This window comes from Scomber scombrus, chromosome 7, assembly GCF_963691925.1.
Source record: "Scomber scombrus chromosome 7, fScoSco1.1, whole genome shotgun sequence".
NCBI classification, from domain to species: domain Eukaryota; kingdom Metazoa; phylum Chordata; class Actinopteri; order Scombriformes; family Scombridae; genus Scomber; species Scomber scombrus.
The window spans coordinates 27,389,718-27,412,986 of record NC_084976.1 but is presented as its reverse complement, the minus strand read 5'-3'; the positions used below and the strand labels follow the sequence as shown (position 1 = coordinate 27,412,986).

General features: G+C 38.7%; 1 protein-coding gene across 1 annotated transcript in view; it reads left to right on the top strand.

The window, feature by feature from the left end:
* Positions 1-21,208, top strand: part of grik3 (glutamate ionotropic receptor kainate type subunit 3) — a 98,309-nt gene extending 77,101 nt beyond the window's left edge. Inside the window, exons 10-16 of the mRNA XM_062423275.1 lie at positions 149-352; positions 5,374-5,597; positions 9,836-9,954; positions 16,637-16,854; positions 19,579-19,804; positions 20,045-20,295; positions 21,014-21,208. Coding sequence (XP_062279259.1) covers positions 149-352; positions 5,374-5,597; positions 9,836-9,954; positions 16,637-16,854; positions 19,579-19,804; positions 20,045-20,295; positions 21,014-21,208 — 1,437 coding nt within the window. The remainder of the gene's footprint in view (positions 1-148; positions 353-5,373; positions 5,598-9,835; positions 9,955-16,636; positions 16,855-19,578; positions 19,805-20,044; positions 20,296-21,013) is intronic.
* Positions 21,209-23,269: the final 2,061 nt, after the last annotated feature.

Genomic DNA, 23,269 nt, shown 5'->3' with positions numbered 1-23,269 from the left:
CTGAGCTTGAATGTGCTGTCACTGCCTGTTAAATGCAACAGCAACTCATCAGCTCAGATCACTTTACCTCAATTAGGTGCATGTGCTGAAACAAATTGAAAAAGCTGACCTCACCGTTGCTTTTCATTTGATCTTTTCGTATGTGCAGGAGGAGCCATATGTCATGCTTAAGAAGTCTGACAAGGCGCTGGTCGGGAACGACCGTTTCGAAGGCTTCTGCATCGACTTGCTCAAAGAGCTGGCCAACATCCTGGGCTTCACCTATGAGATCCGTCTTGTGCCTGATGGGAGATATGGCTCTCAGGATGATAAGGGCCAGTGGAATGGCATGATCAGGGAACTTATAGAGCATGTAAGTAATCCGATTCACATTTTTCTTTGAAGAAAATGGTTTGACATATTGGGAAATGAGCATACCCAATTTGCCATGCTCATGTCTGTATGGTAAATATGTTTCTGGAGCCTTGGATGAAGCCAGGCTACTTGTGTCCCCCTATTTCCAGTCTTTATGTTGAGCTAACAAGCTTCTGTTTTCAGCTACACATTACCACCCAGACATGAGAGTGGTATCCTTTTACTTTTAATCTGCTACATCTCTACAATTACACAGCTCCATACACTGTAAAAATGTTGTTCACCATCACGCAAACGTACACAAGCATGCCATTGAACTGAATTGCAGGTTATGTCCTCCATATGGATTTGATTGAGTACAAGTCAGGAAGAGCCCACAAAGCTGTCACTTACATTTATAACACACTTATGTCAAGGTTGCCTAAAAGTTACAAGAGTGTTGATGTGACTCAGTGAGACAAACCACTTCCTTCAGCTGGAGATCTAGGATTAGAATGTAATACTGCATATATTGTAAGTATGCAGGAGAACACACAGGCAATCATCTTGATGTGACATGGTGGGCAATCGCGGCTCTCTATGTCAAACTCAATGCTTTGGTGGCCATCACACAGCCTCACATCAAAGTGATGGTGGCAATTCTCTGCTGGCATTTCATAAGTGTCCCTGTCAGTGCTCTCTCTTTGTCCTCAGCCCCATCAGGTCAGCGCTGTACTCAGCTGAAAACTTGTAATAGCTTAAATGGCATTTAGTGCAGGGAATCGTATGGCAGGAGTCAATGGCTTGGTGCTGAAAGGGTTGGGAAAGGTGGGCTACCACTGCAGCACTTTATCCCTCCATCCAAGCTTTTTGATAGATCCATGTTGATAACAATAACCTTGAGGGGAACAAATGGATTACTAAAGGCAGAAAATGCTGGCACGAAATGAAGATGCATGACTCCGTCATTAAACAGCACACGCGCTCTTTGTTTTAGTCCATTCCTTGGTTTAAATAGAGAAGATGTAGGTGGCCAAAAAGAGAGTCTGTTCAATATCTTAAAGCCAAATAGAAAAACAAGTGTTTTTGTCCATGACATAATGTTTACATGTGTTTTGTAGCATTTGATTGAGACCTCTGGTCTGAGCTTATGAATGAACATAAACTGTTGAATAGCAGCTCCATTTTTTAAATGTAGAAATAAATATAGTAAGTTGGTAGATAGAAACATTTAGAAATAAATGCATTTAAATACATTTTCTTCATGCACATTTTAGATCTTTTGTATAGCAGCAGAAGTGAAGATTAGAATCTGTAGTGCTTATTGCTTTTTCTGCTCCTTATCGCATGACCAAGGATGCATGATGTCTTCTTTGTGGATTTTTGGTTGGTTCTATTTTGTGGTCTAGTGCTTTCCTTCTGTATGGATAAGCCGATCGTGATTCATCAGACCTGAAACATAAACTTTAAGGCAAGCTCAAGAGATCTGACCCTGGATTGCTATGAGAGGCCAGCATGGCTGCAAATTTCATGAGAGAGAAAAAAACCCAAACTACAGCATCCCCTCACTGAGAGAATATGTTTTCTTCCTAACAAAATGTTGTTATTTTCCCATATATCTATTATTTACAAAATACAACTCATGAAGCATACTGTATACATGAGTTGCATTTACTGTGTACACCATAAATAAAAAGATTGAGAAGGGAAAAGTAAATGGCCACTGTCATACTTGTTATCTGTTCAGTTTGTATTCATAACTACTCTCTATTAACCTCTTAAAACACAATGCCCCTTTGTTGTAATGCAGATTGATGACATACATAACAGTTTACTGGGAATCAGTGCCTTTACTTAAAAAAAAAATCACAATTAGATAAGGTCTGAGATAGAAAAAAGGGGAAACAGTTGGTTTTAGCTGATAAAATGGTGCTGAAACACAAGGCTCACACATTCATCATATAATATCTTAAGATCATACTGTACCCTCACAAATCATAGTTGCATTTCAGAATTACACAAAACCATTTGACTTACATCTTTTTAAAGGAACAAGACTTCAGTTGTAAACCTTCATTCATCCCTGCAGTTCATCAACATTTAGCAGAAAAGGAGATGTGACAGAAATGGAGTAAAGCTCTGTACCAGTGTGTATGTATCTCTTTATGAGTTTTGGTATTTATATGATATGAGATTTAATCCCCATGTAACTGATGCTTCTGAATGAGAAACTGCAATATTGCCAAGTGCAACAATTTAGCATTTTGTTCTGTGCAGTCACAAAGCTCAATGCAGTGCCAAAGGGCATTGTTTAGAAGGTGCTAAATGATGCAACGGGCCTTGTTAAACTTGATTTAGTCACAATGGATGATCACTTTAATCGTGCTGTGATGCAAATGTTAATAGCGTGCTTAACACATCATTTGTTTGTGTCATGCCAATTAATCTTTGTTTCGTCAGATACACTGGAAGGTTATAGTCAGCTGACATCCTCTCTGTCTGCACACATATATAGTCTGAATGTAAAGCTATAGTGCTTTATTTCTAGTCAGGTAAAACACACACAGTTTGTGTTTTTATGCCATAGCTAAGGTTTTTTGGGGGGTAATTGAGGGCAGTGTGTGCCTGCAAGTGGATGAAGTGTGAATTTGATTTTTATCTGAGGCAGCAGGATGACCTGGTGGTAAGGGGGCTGACCCATAGCTGGAAGGGCACCAGTTCAACTGCCACAATGGCAAACACGTCTGACCCGCCTGCCAAAGCACCCTTGAGTAAATCACTGTGCCAGGCCACCACACCAACCCGCTGCTTGTGCAAAGCAACAATGTTTTGATCACATTGTGTATGCTTCATAGTTAGCCCTTTGTATATTCTGACATGAAACTAAATAACATAAAAGGGTTCAGGCATAGCTATATTGTTATGTTGTGTGCACATAAATGTCAGGTTATATATATTCATTCACCGTGGCGTGCGCAACTAGCCAATCAGGCGATTTTGCATTCCTTCAGCGTCTGTATTGCAAAAATTGCTATCAGCAGTAACCATTGTGTCATTCAGCAAACTGTGTTCCTGCAATTACCACAGCTTAGCAAAATGTGCGCTTGTGTCTGCTCTAAATGTTAATAACAAGAACAAAAAGAGCAACAGGAAGGTACTATATATAAGTGCTATACAATGCTCATATCAGAATTGTGATGCTGAATATGTAGACTGTAGTATACAGTATGTGTTTGTTGAGAGATAAAAAGCTTTGGTTGGGAGATGTATGTAATGTGTCTGCTTGGAACGGGAGCAAATGCACTCATGTCCAACAAGAATATATCCTGTACTTCTAAGTATGTTAAGTGTACAGTTAATGGATTCAAAATGCATGTATCATGTTAGTTGTAACTTCATGAATCCTCCAGGCTGACATCAGGTGAGGAGGTCCGCAGGGAGAACACCGCTAAGCCCACCATCTGCAAACCCAGATAACACCAAGCCATGTGGCACACAGCAGGGCACTATCAGGTTATTTTGCTTGTGCCCAGTTTGTGTGCCTAAGCAGTAAGCAGAACAAGGACATGCGGCATGTATATTAGCCCTCCATTGGGGTGTCTGCAATTGCATGCTGGTTGATCTTCCGGATGAGTGGCAGGTTGGTTCAAAGCTGCAGTTGGCAGCAGAGAACAGAGGGAGCAGTATGTGATGTACAAATTTGAATAGTTTAAGAGAGACAGCAGATGCACTGCAGGATGCACTGGTTCTCTTATCATTTTATCTCTTCAGAGGCCACACTGTATTTAGCCACCATGGTGCCGCCTTTAGGAGCAAGTAATCTGCTGTGTCACAAATAAAGTGGAAATGTTTTCTTTTTTGACCTCTGTTTACTATTATTTGGCAGTTATCACATGAATCTGAGAGGATTGTCTTAGCCACAGATAAAGTTAAATTCTGGCTAAGAATAGCCTTTGGGTCTAAAAGTGGAATATTCATAATAAAAAAAACACACTTTGTAAGGTGTTAAAACTATGTCATGCAATGCATCAATTTCCAGTTACAGTTGGTTTGGTTCTTAAAGATAATGTCATGACTGCATCAACTTTTCATCTTCTTGTTACTGTCTTTTTTTGGGACCATTCAGGGCACATTCCTGTACTTGAACATGCCGTTTGCTGAACTTTTGTATGAACAAACCCTGTTCCTCTCCCACTGCTCAGTAGGTAGGAAGGAAAGAAAAGCTCCCTTTGTGAGTTGTGTCGTTTTTTAGAGGAAAGAGGTATCCAAGCGTGAACCAAGCAGCTGGTTTCATTAACCTCCTTTCCAGCCATGGTGCAGGGGAGTTTTGGGGGCAGCCGATATAAATGTTAACCTTCTGAATATGTAGTCATATGCCACGTGCATTGCACAATGCTATATGGTGTCATGTTGCATTCTAGTGGCACGAGATAATGACACACGTTTTTACAGCAAATATCACATATATTACTATGTTTCCACACTTCAAATAAAAGGCCTATTTTTAACAGCCCAGTTGTAACCTCTTAAATATCAATGGTAAAAAGATGACTAAGAGTCCACCTACACAACACAGTATTTCGAGACAGATACTAATGTCACCATGCTACCATGCTCACCATGACAACGTTGACAAGGAGGATGTGTAGCAGGTATAATGTTAACCATGTTGAAAGTTAAAATTGATGATATCACTAATGTCACCAGGAAACATCATCTGGAAGCAATGCTAGTCTGTACCAGATTTTGTACCTATCCATCTCGTTGATGTTGATAGATATATTTGTCAAGATAAATTAAATGTTTGACCTGCTGATAGTAAAATGAAGTCTAAAAGTGAAGTTGAGGCTCATTAGGATCAATCATCTGTGAATATCAGTAACAAATCAAATTTGATGCCAATCCATCCAAAGACTGTTGAAATATTTCAGTCAAGACAGACAGACCGACCAGCAGACTTATTCTGGCTTGGCAAAAAATAAACATTGCCAATATAAAATTAGAAATTGGAGCAAACTACCTTTTTTTTCTCCTCTACAGAGGGCAGACTTGGCAGTAGCTCCTCTCACCATTACCTATATGCGTGAAAAGGTCATCGACTTCTCCAAGCCTTTCATGAGCATGGGTATCAGCATCCTGTACCGCAAACCCAATGCCACCAACAATGGCTTCTTCTCCTTCCTGAACCCCATGACTCCCGACATCTGGGTCTACATCCTGTTGGCCTACCTGGGTGTAAGCTGTGTCCTTTTTGTCATTGCCAGGTAAGTGAGAACGTTGCATGCCATTTGCTGCCGTGTATTTGTTCATATATGTCTCAATGAGGTCTTTCAATTGACATATTAACTTACGCTGTTGCCATTGCAGGTTGTGAACGAGTACACTAGCTGGTTTCGAATACTGCGTTAGCTGCTAGGTAGTGATCAAGGCAGTTATGTCTGCAGGGGGCTCTTTACAGCCCAGCAGTGGGAGGAGGAATAGAAAAGGCCTCCATGAGTAGCAAAGTCTCATTCAGTGTGCAATTTCTTGTTTCCTGTGTGATGTCTTTGAAATTGGCAATGAAGGTTTAAATGATGCACCATTAAATTATCATATAAACATACGTATATGTATAAAAAAAAGAAATAAGACACTTGTCGAAGCAAAATGATAACTCAGATAATTATCATATTGAGTTGCACACAAAGAAAAAAATATACACACCTGTTGTGAAATGTCATAAGAGCATGCTATTTATAGTTGATCATCAGCACTTGCATAGAAAAATGAAATTCCTGGCAGTAATAAGTCATACATTTATTATGGATGAAAAGTATCTCACTTATATATATATATAATTTTTTTTTTTCATGATTATGATGAATATCCTCTTGGTATTATTGTCAGTATTTCCTGCTGCTTCTCATGCAAAGTGGTGCTTCAGGAAGTTCTAGAAAAGCGGCCGTTGAAAGGAGTTCTGGGGCTTGAGAGCTAACAGCTGCACTCCTCTATGCTCATTCGTTGGTGTGAAACCAAACAAAATCTGGAGTGGCTTCACACAAGTACAAAATCATCTTAAACCGTTGCACCAGTTTTTTTAGAGGGAAGCTGAGATAGCTGCAAAGCTGCCCTAAAAGTGCATCATGTGAGTATGAAATAGAGTGCAGTGAACAATAAGAGGGCAACTTCAGCACAAGTAGGTTATATTAAATGTTGGACAGAGATGTTGGGATGTTACCAACAATATCAGACAGAAAAAAACCCCTACTGGCTTTCAACAGCACTGCATCACCATAATAATTATGTTGCAAAGACTCATTTGATCAAAGGCACATTTTAGTCCATAGCTGTAGATAAATAACATTTAAGATACAAGATAATGCTTATATGCCATTGAAAACCACTGCGATCATTCATGTGCTTATATTAGCCCATATTTTAAAACTAAGGAGGATTCAGAGCATGTAAAGAAAGAATATATTTTGCGTCACTGATTCAATGCATAACCCAGACAGAACCTGTTAATACTGGATGGGGGAAAAACAACAAGTTTAGTGATAATACTAAGCTTCTGAGTACAGATTATTAGATGATCAATAACATGTTGGCATGGATAAGCATTTATGCTCCTCTGACTTTGTAATGATGGAGGTTTCCCATTGGGTATAATTTTATTTTCTTTGGTTAAATACTAACAAACAGAGACCTGTCTCAGTCTGTATAAACACAACAGAGTATATATTCTGAATACATGATGGCCTGTAGCATTATTTATTTTCTCAGTGTTTTGAATTATGGTCTCACTAACCTTGTACATTTGTTAACAAGTATGTTCAAAGGTTTTTTCACTGCAATAATTTAAAAGCGAGCATACTTTGTATTGCTGGAGTAAATAATCCTGAATTCTAAAAGCAGCGTGGGTCGTTGATTTAAAGATCCAGTATCTTTTAATATCTACTTGTAGCTTTTATAATGAATTGTTAATAATGAAACTAGTGCAAATAGCAGCTGATTATGTTTCTGCATTCTATGATTGAATGTAATTTGTGTACCCAAAACTTTGCCTGTTGTGTGTTTCTTCTGAACAAAAACCCCACATGCACAATAGCTTCATATGAAATAATTCATAGGGTATATAAAAATGACAGTGTTATTAGAATGTGAAAATGAGTTGAGTTTTCTGATGATTAGAGGCACTGAAATGTTAGACGGCAGTGCATCTTGAATCATAAGGCTGTGCAAATTCAATATAATGTTTGCAAAAGCCAACATAGCGCTTTTGCAATGTTGTGTTTGGATGCCAAGCTGTTTCCAAAGCACCTCCTCTATGTGTAGGCTGCACTCTTGGCTAACAGTTAATAGTGTTGTTCAGTAGACAGGTTTGTATAGGATGTTGCAGAATACAGTCTGAAAGCAAGCTTTAGGCTCTGCTTGCCAGCACAACCTTTTTAGAAATTAGCAGAGAGGCAGGGGTATTGAATCAGCGTTACATTGTTTGTGTAGAAATTGCACTCAAAAGTAGTGAAAACAGTCATTCCTCTGTCCTCTGTCTAAGTCCAGTTCATGTGTAGTTTGGATGTGCTCTCTTGCCTTTCAGAGAGCACAAACACATATTATTTGACCCTTACTTTCACATTAAAGTAAAATAAAATGAGGCTGAAAGAACTGAAATGTACCATATTCGTACAACAGCTGCCCGAGGCCTCTCTGATGTCTGCAAATGTTATTAAGGGCACATAAATTGGGAATATTAAGAGAAACACTTCATTATGGAAAGACTAGTGAGCATATTTGACAGTTGTCATTTTAATTTTCACAACAAACAACACTTTGGTAACCCAACATTGGGCAAAAAACACCATCAGTTCAGATGTCTGGTAGCTTAACTAAGATCAGAAACTTAGAGGATGGCTGGTTAAGACATCATTATGGAGCCGTTTCATGACTAACCATCAGTCATGTTCAGTGTCTGATTAAAACAGACTGCTGACATCTTAGAAAATATTTCTGCAGCATGTAATTAGATTGAAGTGTATCTATCTCATCAACAATATTAACTTCAGTCAATTAAATCTTTTCCAGATTATTCTCACTATGGTCCTTGAGAACTGACAATACGCACTCGAGGATTCACCATAGTAGCTTCCAGTGTTGTGGACCAATCTAGTTGCTTATCTGGTTTCAGAAGAAGAAAAAAAAGGGTTTCTCCAGCCATTAGCACTTTGTACTATATCTCATCAAAGAAATAGATAAGCCGCATTTCGAAGATACACTATTTGCAGTCTAAGGGATCCAGTTTCACACAGAATAAAGAGCCAGAAAAAGGTTTTTCACATTATATAAATACAAGTGGAAAGTAGTGACATTTAGCATGTTTTATCTCAGCATCTGCCTCTGAAAATGACTTGTACAATAAAAGGTGTTTAGCATATTCAGTAACTGTCACACTAAATGGCAGAGAAATGGAAAGATGCATGCTTTATGGTTTTATATGACTTTAAGAGCAGTCTTAATGCCTCACATTCTCAAACATGACATTTTATACCCTCTGAAGAATGATATTTTTGTGCCTCATTGGTCACCTTTAACTACAAAGCACGTAAGAAATAGTTGACGGGATTTCTAAAAGGCGAGCCTTACACATGAAATGATGATGAAAATAAAAATGTTTTGATGTGACATTTGATAACAGATTGACAAAAGTAAGTTTTCACTTTCATAAAACTAGTAAAACTACTGCCTGTGATGACATTGTTTATTACATGGTCACATGTTATGACCACACTAAGCAATTTTATTCAAGCTGCACTAGCCAATGTTTTTATGTGAATAATGGGTCAAAGATGCTCAGCGATGAACCCAAATAAATGTATTATTCAACTCAGTTTCTTTCAGTCCCTCAGCAGCTTTCTAGTGTCTGTCAGCTTATTGTTTTGGTTTTACGACCTCAAACTTGTTTCAAGCAGCAGCAGGAAGCATCAAACAGCAGACAGACAAAGTTAATGACAACCTGGAGCACAAGGTGGACCGTTTAACAGCTTAAGAGACATATTTTGTTTTTCTCAGGAGTTGGTAGAGACCAAAACAGAACTTAAAGGTCAATATTGGACATTCATCAGGTGAACACACAACTCAAAATTACTCTGTATCTGCTGAATGTATAAATAAACAACAGCTAACATGCTCATCACAACAATTTCAATGTCAAGGTTGTGGATCTAGCTGCCAATGAGTGCCCAGGAAAAAAAAAAAAAATCAATTAATGCTGCTTTAACTGGTGCTTTGTAGAACTGCTACTCTAGTGCCAACATCAATAGCTTTGAAACTGTTCTCTCCAAACCTGACATGACTCTAACCTAAAAGCTAAACTCTGAAATAGCAGTAACTTTAAAAAAAAAAAAAAAAAAAAGCTCCCATTCTCCGGGAATGGTGTTAAGAAAGGATAAAGAAAAAACATTTTCTCAGATCTTGTAACTGGTAAAGATTTAAAAAACAGCTTTCCAACTGCTTGTCTCGTTCCCAGGTTCAGCCCATATGAATGGTACGACGCTCATCCTTGTAACCCTGGATCAGATGTGGTGGAGAACAACTTCACCCTCCTCAACAGCTTCTGGTTTGGAGTCGGTTCCTTAATGCAACAAGGTATGGAGGCGCACACATCCACTTCCCTGTCAAAAACAATACTATCACCCCACCCCCCTTTTCCTCTGCACTGCTTGTTCCCACTTTCTGCCTCTTTACCTGACAAGCTCCATGATTTCTATTCCGTGACTGTTTCATAAGACATTTATCTGTCAAGAACAAGTGCAGAGCTCAGTCTTACATGACAAAGGCAGGCTGTTGTCACCTACCTGCTGTTTAAAAAAAGGAAGAGTGGATGCCAGGCATTTGTCAGAGATTGGCAGGTGTGGATAGAAAACACTGCCGCATTTATTTCCCCGTATCGCAGTCGCTGGCCCTGCTCAAGAACTTTCCAAGTGTTCGGACGGAAAGGGTTAGTTGAGGGACATGTTTGACAAATGTCAGCTGTCAACCGTGCCGGAACTGGCTGCTGTGATGTTTCCAGTGTTGCGTATCTTGCACTGAGAATGACCCACTGTGGAGAATCCATACGTCTCATTCATAACTGTCCAACAAGTCGCCTAACAATTAAATGTCACTGTGAACTTGTTTGATGCTAATCTGAAATCAGGGGTATTTATAGAGTCAGAACTAAATAAGCTTTCTTCCTCCAGTACTACAATTTAATACGGATAACTAAACGTCCCACTGCAGATGTAATTCTAGCTTTTCATTGAAAAACCAAAGGGATACAAATACGTTTTCAGTTACAAGCTGTCCCCTTATAGGAATAGGTAAGCAAATGGAGGCCCAGAAATAACATAATGAAGTCAACTGTGGAGGAAAAAGACCCAAGTAATAAAATGTTTAACCTCAGTGTAACAAGACAAATCAAGGAGGCTTAGTGAGACTCGGCAGTGGATCTTTGCCCGTAAGGATAGCAAACACATTCAGCAATTCATTAAGCACAGAAGCTCGGCAGCACTCTTGTGAAACTGCATAGCAGCTCTGCCAATTTGCCGGTGCAGGCAGAGGGCTACAAGCGTAACACCAGTGTGCCGGGAGGGAGAGTAGAGAGACAATCGAAACAAAATGAGCTAGTTAGTAGCCCATATTACTAAACTGGGGAGAATTCTCCATTATAATTTGTACCGTGGCTCACAGGGTTGTCGGCCAATGCCTACACTCCAGTGTTTCTCCTATTTACTGTATTGTGACAGCTGCTAATCAGCTCTTATTCACAGTTCCCCGAATACAATTTTTCATGTTGGGAAATCAACGTTAATATAAGGTTCATAATATTTTACAATGTATGTTTTCCCAGCAGATTTTGCAGTATAATGACTATGAACATATACATATAACATTTCCTTTATAAAGTATATATTCATGTGACTGCTTCTATATGGCTTTTTAAAGTAGATGATTGTCAAAAATATCTTCAAAGGTATTTTGAACATATAATTTATTCCACCTTAGACTTGACATCGACTAATTCCGACTTTGTGTGACACCCATTTGTGCTACAGTACCTTGTAACACATGCTGCATGGTGGTATTTGCAGCGAGGTATATTTTGTCTGTGTCACATAAACAGGCATCCCGTGCTTGTCTGCCAAGCACGGTGACAGCAGCCGAGACGGAGCCATTTCCTTGACATGTTTAAAATGCAAATGGATGTGTTTGAGGGGACTGAAAAAAAAATCTACCAGCTTGTCTGTGGGAGGGAGGTGTCATACACAACACAAAGAACACAAAATATGAAGAGGTGCAAAAGCAAACACTTTGTGTACTTCAAATGCGTTCCTGGGGGTCTCAGAAGGCTTTTGCTCACAACAAACATATGTCTGATCATTTTCCGTAAATTGGTTTCTCCATATAAAATAATTTTTAAAAGTATGTTTGATTTGTGAGTTGTCTTATTCCCAATCCTCTCATACTCTGACATAATTTCTTCATTTTCTAAATATTACCGAGATAAATTACCATGGTTTTGAACCCAAAATATTGTTTTCTTCATTTGCTACTTTATTCAATAACTAATCTATGGTGGCATGTGTTGTCTGGTTTGTAACAGCGGTTGTAACTTTGCCCCTTCTTGAGATTCAGAGCAAGATTTACTTACAAAAGGAATAAACATTTCAATTCACAGGTGCCATTATTTAAGAGCAATTAACAACTAGTAAACGCCTCAAGCTCTGAAAGGGAGTTTTTTTTGTGTGAGAGAATGCTAAGTGCAGGTAATCATTCTCATGGGAAAGCTTAGTTCTCTCATGTTAAGGTGAGGCATTGTTAGTGGGTACAAACACTCCTGAAAATCTGGGCATCGTGTTTAGCACAATGCATCACTAAATCCACAGAGAAAATCCTTTTCCCAGACTGACAATTCAAAAAGCATCATTAGATGCAAAACATTCTGCTCATTTATTCAAAGGAGAACAGCAGTGTCAGAGTGACTTCTAAATTATTTCCTCACATGATAAAATACGGTAGTATTAGGCTAAAGACATACAGTATCCATTATTCTACACACTAATGGAATTTATTGACTTTTGAAATAGTTTCAAACTGAGACAATATGGAGCTTAAAACACTGAAACATTGAAAAGTGCTGATTATTTAAGAATATTTATGTGTACAGAGAAATTGTTGAAACAGAGTGGGAACAGAAGGTCTTAAAACGTGCTCATCTGCTCACCTTAATAAATCAATCTTAAGTCAGCATGAGAAAATACATCTAACATGAAGATTTTAATTTAAATACATGTCTGTTAAGTCACTATCTATCACCAAATGAGCCAACACTGATGAAAGCTCTTGCATTTGCAGTATTAGCAACTGGGTGTCAGTGGCAACATTCCCAGTAAAATCACAAGCAGCACATAGTAACGCGTTTTCCATCACTTATGTTAGGTGGAGCTTACGCAACAGACTCGCTCTACAGCTCACTTGTATGTGACGCAGTGTACTGTTTTTTTTTCCTGGTCTGGATTAGCATTGTCGTCACACAGGCAACATTGTTTGGATCTCCAGGAAGTGAAGTCCAAAAATACACCTGTAATAATAAATAGGTGATGCCTGAGAGAACGAAACAACTTTGAGAAACTTCGAGAGGCTTCCAGATTGTTACTTTAATATTGCAAGACCACAGGTTTTCTCCGACTACAAGAACCTTCAATATTCAAGGATCATTTTAAATGTTTTTTAAGAGATGAGCTCTCTTTTCAAGCTGAAGAGTGAACCTTGGATAAAGGCACATGAACCATTTTCTGTGCTTCTCATTTACATGTAAAATGTACCAAAACCAAAATCTTTTAAAGATGACACAATTTCAACCATTGAGTACTAACTGGCTCAGGCGAGGTTTTGAAATATTCTTACTAGAATGAATAAAAGCTTAAGTTAGTTTGCATCATATAAACAATTAAAAAAAAACTGTTTTTTGTTACTGTACAAAACTGGCTAAGGAATAATAGACCTAATAATAGAGAATTTAACTACCATGGGGTCAAGAGCTTTCAGCCGATCTGCCCCCCGCCTTTGGAACTCTCTCCCACCAGACATTTGCACTTCTGACTCTGTCTCCACCTTTAAATCCCGCCTGAAAACGCACCTATTCAGAGTGGCATACTCTGTCTCACACTAACTATGCAATCATATTCTTGTTTATTTGTTGTACTGATGCACTTTATAGTCACATTCATATTTATTTCTTTATCTTTGCACTAAATGTTACCTGATTTATATTGTTTGATGTACTGTTGTCGTGTTTTTGTGCCTTGTAAGGTGTCCTTGAGTGCTTTGAAAGGTGCCTTTAAATAAAATGCATTATTATTATTATTATTAATGTGTGTTACTGATGGATATTTATAAAATGATGCAAACAAGATGCTGTGGTGTGCTAATGTTTGCTATGCTGTATTAGTTAAGGTAGCTAACAGTAGCTTACTTGAAAGCTTGTTTTCCTGTGCTAATTTGCTTATTTGCATTTTCCAAGAGTTAAATGAGAAGATCAGCCACTCTCATATATGACAGTTAATGTTAAATATAGAGCTAGAGAGAGTTAATTAGCCTAGCTTTGCATAAAGACTGGAAACGGGGGAAATACTCAGCCTAGCTCTCTCTATGAGACTGTAAAATATTACTGATTACATCTTTAAAGGTAAAGTCAGCAATTCTAATCCAATACACGTTTTTTGTCAAATTCAGCGAATATCTCCATATGGTCCATTCGCTGTCTGCTTATACACAGCACTGACTCTGTAAACAGGCCTGTGACCACAGTGGCTCAGAGCGAGACACACAACACTACTCCAGCCGCAGGATACGTTTGTGCTCGTTCACACGACACGAGGAAGTCATCAGAGCAGCTGCCTGTGTGAGAACATGACAGTGTCTCGTCTCCAGCACCATTTGAATGATGGGGGAGGGCTGGCGACCTGGAGAGGGAGGGGTCAGGTTTATTTCACATAGAAAGTGTTTTCTCATGGGACAGATACACTTCCATTTTATTAAATGTATCAATCCACACTGAAGCCGAGACAGTGTCACAGAGACCCCCTGCGTTTTTTTACACTTCAAGTCTATTTCTGTCCCGTTTAGTGAAGTATAATCTGAGGAGGCAGCTGTTAAAATCACACAAATATCCTGCTGAATATAAATTCAGAACTTATGAACTGTATCAATGAATCAATAAATAAAAACAGTCGATTTCTTCCCATGGAGCTGACTTGCACACTATTTCGGTTCGGTAAATTTCTGCTGTCAGTCAGCCTGTTGAAGGCAGTTTCTCGGACCGCCGTCCTCTCAGCTCTCCGAGAGCTGCAGCTGACGCATGACTGTTTCTGTGGACAGAGATGCTGAACTCAGGTCGAGTGAGAAGTGGGGAAGCTGCAGAGAAGCAGAGAGTGTGGAAGGACTGTTGTGCTCACATGATACAATTTTTTTTTTTCCATAATAATGTGTGAGAGGAACAGAAGTGATTCCACAGTTGACTCACAGCTCTGGATTCCACCATATTTCTCTTTTGGTCACTGCCTTGGCAGTGGGCATCCATGAATCTGGGGGCTGGAGCTTCTATAGGAGCAGGAAGGGAGGGGGTTGTATGTTCTTCAATGACTTTGTGAAGCACTTTTTGATTGCAAGTGATTCCTGAACCTACCACACCACACATCCGACAATAATCTTTGCCCTTCAGTGTTTTATAATGGTATGTATAGTCTTGTGTGCATGAGTAGTGCAGCAATCTGTGAGATACATGAGATATTTTGGTTACTGAAATAGTATCAGTATCGTCTCCCCCGTAAGGACATTTATGAGTCCTTCTTCAAGGAAATGCATGACATACTGACACTGTTTTATATCCCTGGCACCATATGACTGATCTGCTTTTTGTATTTATATTTATTAGTGTTCTGATGCGGTGCCATATACTGTTCCCTGCTGACAACAGCGCTTTATAGTGGGGAATTCAATTGAGTTGCTTGACTTCATTTTTTTAGTGCAACCAGAAAATGCATCTGGATGTTCCCTCTCTGAAGTCATAGCGAATTATGGGATGGTACCATCTCGTCTTGTTTGTAACCATGTAGTCTTTGTCAAACCACAAAGGACAAATCCAATCAAATTTGGTAGACGAGGTTAAAGAGCTGACCACTCTGCCCCCCTTCTGTGGGCTTGTTACTCTTCAGAATTGCCCTCATAAATCTTCTCAGTAAAGTAACAGAGTGCACAAAGCACAAGGGTATTTTAAAGGTTGTCAGAGATGAGATATAAAGTAACTTTAACACCAGTCAGTGAGCCATTGTAAACATAGTATTACTCAGCAGAGGACTACTCAAAGTCAAGGCTGATGCAGAGGTAAACTGTCAGTCTGGCAACTTACGATATCTTGTTTTGTTTTTGTTTTGTTTTTTTGATTAGCTGTAAAATGACATGATAGTAACATTGTTAGACATGCTGGTGTGTGAGTTACATGACATGACATGTAAAGAAAAGACATCCAGTGACTTAGCATTATTGATTTTGCTCATTAACATTTGATCAGACATCTCATATCCGACATTGTGGTGTTATCACAGATCAATCTGCATGCCATCTGTTTTACCAAAACTAATTTCACACAAAAGATCCAGTAATTGACTAGGATCAACTGCAAATGCCGTTAATCCTCACTAGATACTTCTAAATTGGTAACTTAATACCAGCAGTGCATTAGCAGTAGAAAGCGTTGAGAGTGTTATTACATTCGTGTGTAATTATAAAAGCAGCAAATACCAGACTAATACCTAACCACTCTAGAAATATTAGATGTGGGTATAGTTTTTATATCCCCTGAGCTTTTAATATGTTACATTTTCACTTTAAACCTATATTGTTTCTGATTAGATCTAGAGGTAACATAAACGATGAGTGCTCACTGAGATTATTATTGTCATATTCTAAAGGATTACATGGACTAATAAAGGCTTTAATACCTAATGTAGAAGTATGGGCAATATACAGTTGCACTAGGCTCTCTGCTTGTTTTGTGAGTTTTCTTAGTTTGAGCTAAACTGCCAAACTGGCTCCATTTTCCATTTCCTTACTGACAGTGTACCTTGATCAACACCAGCAGCAATGCCAATAACATTTGCAGGCTAATTAACAAAAACGGAAGCGATCGTAATGTTCCTGCATTTGTTGAGTTCGGTTACAGCCTTGGCAGGTGCACTTTTTAGATAATTAATGGCTCAATACTCTCTTCACTTTGTGTTGCATACAGGCTCAGAACTGATGCCCAAAGCCCTGTCGACCAGGATCATCGGTGGGATCTGGTGGTTCTTCACACTCATCATCATTTCATCCTATACAGCTAATTTAGCCGCTTTTCTTACTGTGGAGAGAATGGACTCGCCTGTGGACTCAGCTGATGACATCGCCAAGCAGACCAAGATTGAGTATGGTGTGGTCAAAGATGGGGCAACTATGTCTTTCTTCAAGGTATAGTACAAACAATTGGCTGTTATTGAATCAGGGGATTTTATTATTATAAAGGTTCATATTTAAAAAAAAATATAAGTTATATCAATTACAGAAGGAATCATGTGGCCATAAGAAATTGAATATCAATCATACTGCAGCTGAAGGATGCTGAGCAAAAAACATGTACAGTAGTAATAATGTAAAATTTATAGGTTAAATAACAAGGCTAGATGTTGAATCTTGAGTTAAAAAAAAAATATATCGTAGGCTTATATTTCCAAAGGGGAAAAAAAATCATTCTACAAATGAAATTACATATAATATATATCTAGCTGTATATATAAGCTGTATATAAATATATATATATATTTCCAGTTAGATCTTAATTCCCACAGCAAAGGCAAATTCTTCAGCTTCTCCTCTTCTCTACACTGTTTGATGTGTTACTCCATAATGATTTTTTTATTCCGAAGTTTCAGTGTTTGCCTGCAGGGTCTTTGACTTTATTTTATTATTTTGAGCTTTGCTTTAGATGCTGCTGCTGCTGTGGTGCTGAATAACACATGTAACAGAGTTACAGTTTCTCTGAGTGAGAAAATGAAAACACTGCACATTTCTATTGAAGACAGTCCATAAGTTTATGACATGTAATAGAAAAATAGAAAGAAAAAAAAAAGATTCTTTCAGGGCATCGGTCTGCCCTAGTTTGTATGCCTCCAAAAATTGGTAGTCGAGTAGCTCATAAATACTGAATGCTCCATTGTTGAGTTTGCTGAATGGTGTGTATATTGGATTCCCTAGATTTGATTATGTAATTGGGTTACGGGATTTTAGTTGATACCAGATATGTTAAAAAATAGGTGTCTTGAAATTAAGATCCATTATGTTCATTCAAAAGAAAAAGTATTGAGTTGCTAATCACAACAGTATATTGTAAGATTGCTTTCTTATTGCATTGGTATCCAAAGAATATTAAATATATTATAATAAATCAATTTGCATCTAGATCCAACTTAACTCGTTGACCATTTGAAAGAACTTACAGTCAATCAGCATTCTTTCTTCTAAAATAACATCTTTATTTTATGTACTTTGATGAAGAGTAGTTGTGATTGTCGCATCAGATAGAAGACGACACAGGTGTCTAATTACCTCATCAGAGCTGCAAGGCTCAAGTGCCCTCTGCTCCCTCTCGGTCTTACAGAAAGGCCTAATGATGTTGACTCAATGAGGCAGACAGGGGTGATAAATACTGAGGAGACCAGGGGAGACTTTGCAGAAGTATGTAGCAGGATGGATTTAGTACTAAACTTATTTTAAAATGACAAACTAACTGTGTTTTTTGCAGCTGAATCTAGTCAAATGTGATATGAGTTGTAGCTTGAGAAGAGCCCACTTTAATGACAAGTCAGCAGGGAGAAATTGATATTATTATTATTAATGTGAAACCACTAGCCAAACTCTGCACCAGACTGGATTTATCACTTCCAAGGGCTGCACCATGTGTGTCATTGCATTGTCCCCACTCACATATAAGCTGAAGTACACCATAGTAGTTTTTAAACCTATAATATATGTTAACTTCTTATTTATTTCACTGGCAAGCACATGTTTTAGTGACGACTGACCAGTCACACATTATATAAATACCAGTTGATCCAGTACGTCTGTAGCATGATGATAATGTTGCATTGCATTAGAGGTATAATCAGAGGTTTGCAGCCACTGCTTGCCGGGAGCTGCTACACAGGTTGTCACATCACCTGAAAGCCTTCTTATGAAGAGCTGTTGTTTTCTTAAATTGCACCTTGTATTGAGAGCTGTGAAGGGTACACCTAAGTAAGCCAGCTGCATTCAAGGAAAAGCAGTTTTCACCTATTGTTTAAAGGCTGAAAGGTATTGCCGAATGTGGTTGTAGGTGTTATTAGCAGAGATAAGGGATCTACTGGGAAACATTTTTATCATGAGACCACTTTACACTTTGCTAAAATGCAAACTAGCATCAGTTGGACTAAGTTTTCCAAAAGGGAATCTAGCATCTAAAATGCCAACTTGGCAACACTCTCCATATCTCCTACTTGGTACTTTTATGTTTTAATATCAGAATCATACCATGTCCATTTCTGACAACCAGGACTATGCTTCTATTGGAGTTATACATAATAGACGGCTTCTTATAATAGCATCTTTCACAATTTGAAATGGCTTATAGTCTTTAGACAGTAATTATCTAGGATTAGACATGGCATAAATGTGACCTCGTATAAAACTGCATGAAATACCACATAGCCTGATGCAAGACTAATGGAGAGGCTGCTTATTGCTGCTTCAGTAGCACTTATGAGAATAGATGGGCGCAAAGCTTCAATTTACTGTCCTTTAATCCTGTGACAATGGAGATCTGTAATCATATATATATATCACTGACTGAAATATGTTTTTCTTATATGCTGTAAATGTACAAACACATTTTCTGATCAGGCATTTAAAAAATACCCATGAAGATATTCTGCCAGTCACCAGGGCTACAGAGAGACTCGTAGGAGCTCTCGGTTAGCAGTATTTCTCAGCTTTAACACCCTTGGCTATAACGTTTGAAAGTTATTTTGTTCAAACTCAACCCCCTTTTTAAAGCGCTAAAAACATTGTATATTTTTCAACTACTTTTTCCCTTACCTGCAGCCAGGGAGATTGTTCAAATGAGGTTCAAAGGCACTTTTATTTTTATTCCATCCCTTACAGAAATCTAAGGTTTCTACTTTTGAGAAGATGTGGGCCTTTATGAGCAGCAAACCAAGCACATCACTGGTGAAGTCTATTGAGGATGGGATTCAGAGGGTGCTGAAGTCAGACTACGCCCTCATTATGGAGTCCACCACTATCGATTACATCACTCGGCGGAACTGTAACCTCACACAGGTGGGAGGGATCATCGACAGCAAAGGCTATGGGATCGGCACTCCCCTTGGTAAGACCTGTGAATGACCATAAAATACATTTGAGGATACCAAGTAATAGAAAGTTGCATTGCCTCTTGAAGGATGAATGTGATGGCTGGCTTTTCAGTCAACGCAGGAGCACAATATATATTTTGTAATTGTTTTAGCCACCAGTAAGACAGTATGCCTCAACGTGTTTATGAACCTTATTATCACATAATCCAGCTGGTGTTTCTTCCAAAGTAAAACAGACCTTATGTTGGTTCCAGGCTCCCCGTACAGGGACAAAATCACCATAGCAATCCTAAGCATCTTGGAGGATGGGCGCCTACACATGCTGAAGGAGAAGTGGTGGAGTGGGAGCAGCTGCTTGGATGAAGAGCGTCGCGAGACAGGCCCCATGGGTATCCAGAACCTGGGTGGTATATTCATTGTGCTGGCATCTGGCCTAGTGCTGTCTGTTTTTGTGGCGATTGCTGAATTCATCTACAAACTAAGGAAGACTGCAGAACGTGAGCAGGTATATATCCCCATAAATCACATGCAGAACAGCATATCATTTGATATTTAATCTGTGGTTATGGTGTGTGAAAATGACTGACATGAATGAATTACACTCTACCAGGATTTTAGTTTATTTCACCTCGATTGTAGCAGTGAAGTAACTAACCATGCATGTTTTGTTATGATACTTATTCCACATAGCCTCTAAACCAAAGCTGTGCTCTATTCATGGCTTTTAGTTCAAACATGTTATAAAAGGATTTGCATGCCTTTGGCTAATCCCTAGGAGTACTTGGCCATAACACCACAACATTTACTTATTTTAACAGGCATAATTGCAAATTGGAGCATAGAGAATTAATCCATTATTAGTCATTGGAGATGTCAGAATAGCATGAATCCTTTACTGTTGTAAATCACTAATTTGAGTCATACTAAGTGAGTATTTGCATGCATGCTCATGCAGCGTAGTTGTTCATTCTCTCGTGTGCAGGTTGCATGTAGCGGTGGTGTGATTTGACATTGCTGTTAGCCAGGGACTCACACACGCACACACAGAGTACACACACCAGCATTAACACAACATGAATGTTATGTAGTAATGCATTTTGTGCTCTTTAGACTGTCGACACTATCTTCTGTCAGAACAATTTAAAGCTAAGGCATTTACCCCCCCGTCCCTTTCCCCTCTTCTCCTTCTTGCTCTCCTCCCCGCATCCTCCCTTTTTGCCCAGAGGTCTTTGTGCAATGCCATGGTGGACGAGATCAGACTGTCGTTCACCTGCGAGAGGCGGGTGAAACACAAGCCTCAGCCTCCGGTCATGGTGAAGACGGATGCGGTGATCAACATGCACGCCTACAACGACCGACGACTCCCAGGAAAGGACAACATGAGCTGCAGCACTGGGATGACCCCCGTGTTCCCGTGACAATGTGTTCTCCCCAGGGCAAGAACCTCCTGAGCAATGTGTCAGGGGCGGTGCCAGAGACTAGAGACAATGGCATAGACGGGATCATCAGATTCACCATTAACCACAGTGACATGGGGACACTAACAAAACATGGGCAACTCAAAATGGCAGCATCAGCCACACAGGTATGACAATATTCACCACTATATTCAAAACCACAAGAAATAAAATAAATATTTGGGCGAGGTTCTAGGATTTATTTCCGTTCCTGAGAAGGGGAAACCCAAATAATCAGTTTCAAGTCTGATGTTTACGTGCGCAACACAAAAACACAAGAAAATACACATTAAAGGAATCCTCAATCAGTGGAAAGACTGATAATTTATTGGGAAATATGGACTGAAGCAAGAAGAAAGGCTTTGTTGGGAATGGCAATAAATGACAGACATACAAAGAGGAAAAGGGAAGAGCAGTTTTCATTGGAGACCAGTTTTGCCACATAATAAGTTATGACTTATCAATTTCTTACCTTACTCCCGTTGATTTACACTAACTCCCGAATGGCCTTTGACAATAGAAAGAAATGTTACCTCAAACGTGTTGTCTAGGCTCCAGTGGTTATCTTTGAGTCATAAGCTGCCGGATATGAGACAGAATCTCTTTGAGAGCGTGGTTCACAGGGACATGTGATAACTAGGAATACACATTCAGTATCCACATTATTGTTATTGGTGGAAAACCCACAAAAAGATATAAACAGCCCAACAATAAATATACAGTAATGAAGTTATGTAATTAACTATGTCGTAACACACAAGCAATTAATCATTGATAAAGAGATTCCACCATAGACCATTGTCTACGTGTTCTTTGATTTGATTCATTTCAGAAATTCATTTTACGTCAAAATTATTTTGTACATGATTGACTTTTAAATCAGTTAAAAATATTTATTGCCAAAGATGCGACCATTCAACAGAACTATAGACAGAACAGTACAGGGCCAGGACTGCTCAGTAAGCTTTTCAGAGAGCACTCTTCTTGAACTCATTGCAAAGCAAATTGGAGTGGTCGAAATGGGACTGTTAAGGGATTTTGCTGTAAGTGTTTGTCCAACCATGCAGGGTAATATGTATCCAAAGTAAATTGTATTTGGCACAGTCATGACATTGTATTTTTTTTTGGTTTTGCTCAAAGTATTACCACACTAATGTAAAACAATCATTGCTAAAAAAAAATATAAGAAGAAGAAAATCAGTGAATGGACTTCTTGATTCGACTTCTTGATTCGATGCCTTTGTTAAAACAGTTTTGGTTCTGTGTAATTTCAAAAAGGATAATTACTGATCCACTGAGCCATTATATGAGTTGATTTCAAAAGGTTATGTTCACTTTTAAAACTTTTGATGATGAAATGGTAGTGTGTTTGTAACCCGTATGTGCTAAATGAGACGAAAGGCATTCGGTCAGCTATTTGTTAGTTTAATAAATAATTTTAATTCACAAAGACAAAAAGGTAAGGGACTGTGACCTTAGCCTAACTAAAGTTCATTTTTGAGTGCATTTAAATGTGATGTATCCATTAATCTACATGCTGGTCTTTATCCATGTACTTCTATACATTTTTCAGCAGTTAATTTGTAGGTGTTGATTGAAAGGTTTTTGGCAGCAAACTGATTGTTTGCATTATGTGCATCATGAAAACTGGGTGAGGGTTTGGCTTTGAAAAGCAAGGTTTTGAAAGTTATCTTTGACGAGAGACTTTACTGTGAACATGCTAAAAAGACAAAATGTGGTGAATAGACAGAAGGCAGATGATAATTTTTGTGTGTTCATGTCAACCTAAATGCCTGTTGAATAAGTGTAAATGCCGTAGGAAGATTCGAGGAGTCTGTAAGCTGCTGTCACCTGGGAGCTGAACCAACAGCAAACCTCTGTGAGGTTTACATTGTCGATACATCGAGACAAAAATCGTAACTATCTATGATTCAAGGAAACTCCAATCTGTAAACTTAGCATTGGTTTGGTAGAGATTCATTGTATAATTGTTTATCGATTCCCTTCTGCAAAGTAGAGTAT